Below are 6,000 nucleotides of genomic sequence, written 5' to 3' on the forward strand. Positions count from 1 at the left end.
GAAACAGAAACCCTCTAGCCACACAGCACCGATTTTCTTCAAATGTGGTGTTGCCTGCAGAAATCAGGTGTATATAAAAGAAATGCTAAAAGCTACAGAATCACAAAGCAGATCTTTGGCATGAGAAGTGTGCCCTTCCTGCTGTGAATACGCTCCCCCCGCTGACGGGAGGCTCGGGTACCTGTCTGTGGCGTAATCTCCTCTTCGCGGGCTCGTTTTCGAGCTGCGGGGTTGGGGTGTAGGGGTGTCAAGCAGGGCAAGGAGGCCTCGGTCCTGCTTGATGCTTCTGGGAGTTTTTGTAGTGTAAAGGAGCGGTCGCCCCTTGAGCCCCAGACGCTCAGCCTGGAGCGGGGCAATGGCAGGGGATGTTTAGGGACAGCAGGACCACCTCCGGTTCTCCTTTCCCTCCAGTCCTCCAGCTCCCAGAGCTGCTGTGTGAAGGGTGTGAGAAGGGACACCCCTCTCTTGTTTTTTCTATCTGTATAAAGACCTGTTAAATGCTGAGTACTGCTTGGAAAATCAAGGAGTTTGGGTTTGATGGTAGTCAGTTTTATGGGAGCTGTAAACTTCCAACTATTGTTTGTGCTGTCTGTTGCTGTTCAGATGAGTTTCCAGTTTCTCTGGTGTGTTTTATCAAAGATTATCAGTAGTGTTTTTAGTATAAACTAATGATAATTGTCTGATCCACAGTAAAAAAACCCTGAAAAAATAAAAAAAAAAAGACCAAATGTCTTTAATCCTAATGTTCTAGCAGTTGGTTGTAGTTATTGTGTTAGAAGAAAACGCTGTGGAACAGTCTGTGCTGTTGTCTTCAGCGTGGAGCAGATGCTATTGACTGTTCCCAAAAGAAATACTTAATCAAGGATCTGGTTTAAACACGAGCCACTTTCTTCACTAGTGGGCTGAAAAACAGGTATTGCTTCAGCAACTGAAAGCACACTTGAATTAACTCATGAAAGTGGTGGAAAAAATAGTGTCACAGAAAAATGATTTTCTGCCATTTTAATGCCTTAACTTGCATTCTGAAAAACTGCGTGCCAGAAACTGTGCAAAAGGAAGGTGGCCATCTGCCGCTTGCTTTGTTCCACTGCCTGCGTGCCTTGGTTCCGCGTTCGGTTGGGACGGGGCTCTGCAGCGGCTGCGGGCGCGTTGGCTGTGTACTGGGGCCGATGACGGGCGTCTGCCCTGGCACGTGTTGCGTGTTGAGTGGTGTGGGGGAGAGTCGGTCCTGTTGGCCGGTGACTCTCCTGCTGTCTGTTGTACAGACCCTGAAGTGATCTCCAGGTGCTGGAAGAGTCACTGGCTCTGCGCTGATGTATCTCGTTCCTTGGGAGTGGGCTTTGGTGCTGGGGACTGGGGGCTTGGTGGCACGTCCTGCTGCTGACTGCTGTGCCTCGGCGTGCACTGCTCTGGAGCTTCCCTAAATTATGTTAATCTGCTGGATGACCAGAGAGCAGGGGATTGTCCCCTGTGGGACCAGAGATTGTGAGACACGTAATTATTATCTCTGCACCCGGAAGAGCTCGCCCTATGCCTGGAAGTCCCTGTTTCCAGCGAGTCTGAGACTGATGTGTCCGGGGCAGTTTGGATTGGTAGCTGATAGGCACGTCTTCTGAAGGTGTTCTAGACAGCAACTATTCTGTGGCGAGCATTCACCAGGGAGCATCTCTCCGTGGCCAGCGTTTGTGTCCCGTTGGGCTGGGCAGCTGGCACCCGCTGGAATAACGCAGCCAGTTCGTATCTCACTGCTCTTGCTGCAGGCTCTTTAGATTCTAGAGGGCTCCAGGACACCAATGCACGTACAGGACGCTTTGTTTTGTGATCTGGCTGGAGACCTGGTATCTGTGTTTGAGTGGTCCCAGTTCGCTGGGCTGCAGAGAGTTGGCCAGCAGTCACCCTGCCCTGCGCCAGGCCTCAATGGAGGCAGCTATCATTCCTCTTCCAGTTTTCTCTGCCTCTCTGAATGCTATTTAAACCAGAGGTTTTTTCTCTCTTCTCTCTTTAGATGAGTCAGACTACCAGACTGAGTACGAGGAAGAAATTCTGGACAACCAGAAGGATGATTATATCAATTTCATAAGCAACCAGGTTGAAGAAGACTCTGACTCGGTACGAACTGCCCTGGAAACAGGCAGTGCCTGTGTCGTTGCTGAGTCCCGTGTGAATGGTGTGCGGTGGGTGTGAGGTGGAGGGGTCAGGAAGGATACTGAGAGAAGCACCTGGAAGGGACTTGCCGAAGAGGTCTGTGCAGAAATAAGTTTGCTTTTCCTGTAGTACAGACACTAAATGACGCGTGCTCACCCTGTTCAGGTCAGTCACCTACAGCGGTGCTGTGTGTGGTAAAACCTGGCCACGGTTAAAACCTGGCCGTGCAGCTCTGTGGGTTTGCTCGCGAGGTGGGTCAGGGCTGGAGGGCGTACGGCACGAGGAGAGGCTGAGGGAGCTGCCTTCTCCAGCTCGGAGGAGAGGAGGCGAAGGGAGCATCCGACTGCTGTCTGCAGCTGCCTGCTGGGTGGTTGTGGAGAAGACAGCAGCAGAGATGCGCAGCAAAAAGACAAGAGGTGACAGACACAACTTGCACTAAAGGAAATCCTCCCTGGGTACAGGGGGAAATATTTCCCAGTAAGCGTGGCTGAGAACTGCAACGGGCTGTGCAGGGAGGTGGTGGAAACTCCATCCTTGTAGATATTTGAAAACCAAATAGATGCCCTGAAGAACCAGATCTAGCATTAGAGTTAGCCCTGCCTAGAGCAGAAAATTGTATTGTACCCTCCAGAGTTCCCTTCCGACCAAAGCTGTTTGATTTTGTGGGACATCAGGTCCACCCTGAGGAAAACCTGCACTGAGGCCAGACTTCACCTTGTGTGGCCCACAGCCTGAGCAGCAAAGCTCGGAAGGGTCGCATCCCTGCTGCTCTTACTCTGGCTAGAGTGGTGGGCAGGTTTAAAAGGTGAAGCTGCCTGTTGTGTTGGACATGAACAGTTTCTCAGTGGGAGCAAGCGAGCGGCTTGGGAAGGTGCCCGGCCTGGGTAGCTGCCCACGCGAGGGTGTAAGTAGCTGTGGTGCTTTGAGTGAGGAGCTGGAGTCGTGGCATAAAGATTTTGTTTGTTGGGCTGGTTTCCGGTGGGTAATGGTTGGTGGATGACGAAGAGGTGGAGGGGAAGAGGACAGGTTTTATGCAGATCGGAGAGGATGCTGAAGAATGAATTTGTACTTTCTTATTTATTTATTTATTTATTTTTGCTCCTTCAGGATGAAGATATGCAGATAAGAAAGCGCTGGAATCTCCCCAGTGTGGACGGCCAGGCAAGCAGCACAGGAGAGCCAGGCTAGCACTCAGGAGAGTCTGACCTTGCTGGCTGAGAGCTACATCCCGTTCGTACTGACAGCAGCCATATTTATTTATTAAATATTTTAAAAAACCAAAACAACGTCTAGTTGAAATTGGGCAAGCTTTGTCCTTCTCCAGACAGGGTATGGGGCATTCAGCTGCCAGCACTAAGCACAAATATCTGCATCACACCCAAGTCCCTTTGCACCTCCCGTGAAGGGTGGCTGACGTGTGCCATGCTCCCTCGTTCAGGTGCCAGTATGAGGGCCAGTTATTGATCACTCTGAGACTGGCAGAGGGGAAATGTGCTGGGAACGTGCAGTTAAATGCTGCCTTGATTTTTGCTGCTGTATGTTCTAGTCGCTGTTTTTACTGCAAAGGCCCGAAGAATGACGGGATATTATCCTGCCGTGTGCTGAAAAGGCTCTGAGCAGCAGCACTAGAGCGAGGGAGGGTTTTCTGGGTCGCAGCAGCGTTGCTTTCTTTTCATATGAATCAGGTAACTGTGTAATTAACTCCTCAGTGACTTTCAACCACGTACTTGTGAGCAGTGCTTTGACAGGAGCAAGTCTGAATGTATTTCACTTGAAATCTAAACCTAAGAAATCAATTAATGTGAACACTAGCGATAGAGCCTGTATCCTCAAGCCATCAGCAGAACATTTACTGACAGATCATGGAGCTGACGCTTGCTGGGCAACTCTGGAATCACTACTTGGCTGTATTTGCCCTGTGAAATAAAGTTATTCTGCTGGATTGAAATGTCTGCGTGGTTCTTTGCCTTGGGTCCCACAAAGAGAAAGTTGTCAACAACTAAGAGCCCAGCTTGCCTCTGCTTGTGTCAGACGTGCAGAGGAACACGCGCGGTTTTCAATTCCTACCCCAGCAGGAGTCACTCAGTGTATTGTCAAGCATTGGGAAAAAATCTCCAGTGCTCTTCCCCCTCGAGGGCTGCAGCAGTCAATGGGAGTTGGACCGTGTTCAGAAGTCCCCCGGTGCTTGCTCTTCTTGTCTCACATCTGTCATTGCCGATAGCTCCACTTGGCTGGATAATCAAGCTAATTCTTGCTTTATGTAAATGCTTCTGCTCCGCACTAGCTCTAGGTGCTGTTGCCTTGAGGGGATTTGTCATCCAGCCAGAGCACTGAAGCTGCCCCTCAAAGCTGCCTCCGTTGCTGGGCTGCCCCGGCCCTCTGATGTGAAGCACATCGGGAGCCAGCGGCGATGTCTCCGGGCATGACCAGAGCTGGGCAGCACAACTTTGAGGCCAGAAGCGTGTTTGGTGGCACCACCGAGGACCGTGGTGGTTTTTAACGCTGTGAAGTGTGACCTGTTCTCTGCATTTCACCTCCCCTCCCATGTGCCCCCTCGCGGCACAGGGTCTCCTTCTCTACCTGCCCTGCATCATGTTTTCCTCCGTCATGGCCATGAGTGTGCAGCCTTTACCCAGGGAGGCTGTTCCTCTATTTTCAAGTGTCAGAGCCTCAGGTCCGTGTTTTGTTCACAGAGGGACGCCAGCCGTCCCCCCCTTGGTGAAACCACCCAGCCTGGCTGCACCTCGGGCAGGCCCAGGCCAGTTCAGAAGCGATGGAAGTGATCGGGGACCTTCCCTGCAAGGATCATCCAGGTCTTTGATGCAGATTTTGGTTAATGCAATTGTACGGAAAATGTTGCAGTTGCTGGAGGTTGTTCCCTGCTATTGAAAAGAATTAATTCTTGCAAAGAAAACTTAAAAATGGCTTTTGAAGTGGAGGTAGAGCAGCCAGCAGCCGGGGGTTTCTGTGAAGGCACAGGCTGCCTGTTGAGCTGGAGAATTTAATTCCTGTTGAGACTGGTTACAGTGTGGTGTCGGTGTCCCTGACGAGGAAGGCTCGCGAGCTGGTGACGAGCCTGGGAAGACTGGGAGCGAGTGCATGTGAGTGCCCGCCTTACAGCTCTCTGCTTTGTTTCTGCAGAGCTGCTCTGAGCAAACAGACGAGGAGCACGTCTCGTTCAGCAGCAGCGGCACAATTTAGAGCTTTGTGTTGTTCTGATGAGGGGATGTAAACCAGCTGTGAGTCTCTTCAACATCTGTATTTATGGGCCGTTACAGTGCAGGAACCTTTCCCTGGGAAACGAGGACGAGGGCTAATCCTAGAGATGACCGAGGTCCTCTGGTTGCCCTTACTGAGCTCATCCTAGGCCAGCGGTCTTCAGCCTTCAAAGGATATGCTTAAAAACAAAAGTACCTTCAGCAGAGGTTGTATCTCTGCACGGAGCCTTCAAGCCTCCCGACGGTGGATGGATGTGGTTTGGCAGACACCTGCGTTGCGCTTCCCACAGCGGCAACAGATGCTGCTTGTTCCCTTTGCCCCGGCTGCTGAGCCATCTGGGGCAGGACGGGCACCGTGGGTTATTTTCCAGAAAGAGGACGGGTCTGTCAGCCTGAACCCAGCACTTGTTGCATTGCTCTGTGCTGTACCAGGAGAGCTCTTCCCCTGTTCCAACAGGTAATTCATTTCCAGGCTGTGTATTCTAATTCTAAACTTCCCGGCAGCCAGACTTGCTCCTGGAGCCTGAGTGTGAGCTGCTGGCCTCGTGGTTGCATAGGTTGAAGAAGTCACAGAAAACAAAAATACTGGGCTCCTGGGTGTGCTAATGAGAGCCGCTGTATTTGCTTTGTGCCCTGT

At 51.3% G+C, this 6,000-nt stretch overlaps 1 protein-coding gene across 2 annotated transcripts in view; it reads left to right on the top strand.

Annotated features, from left to right (window-relative positions):
• PNPLA7 (patatin like domain 7, lysophospholipase) overlaps window positions 1–4,081 on the top strand; it is a 125,165-nt gene extending 121,084 nt beyond the window's left edge. For both annotated transcript variants that reach the window (XM_075519829.1, XM_075519830.1), the window contains 2 exons: window positions 2,006–2,109; window positions 3,253–4,081. In XM_075519829.1, the coding sequence (XP_075375944.1) occupies window positions 2,006–2,109; window positions 3,253–3,333 (185 nt within the window). In that variant the 3' untranslated portion in view covers window positions 3,334–4,081. The remainder of the gene's footprint in view (window positions 1–2,005; window positions 2,110–3,252) is intronic.
• The last annotated feature ends 1,919 nt before the right edge of the window (window positions 4,082–6,000 follow it).

The sequence above is a fragment of the Mycteria americana genome, chromosome 17, assembly GCF_035582795.1.
Source record: "Mycteria americana isolate JAX WOST 10 ecotype Jacksonville Zoo and Gardens chromosome 17, USCA_MyAme_1.0, whole genome shotgun sequence".
Lineage (NCBI taxonomy): Eukaryota > Metazoa > Chordata > Aves > Ciconiiformes > Ciconiidae > Mycteria > Mycteria americana.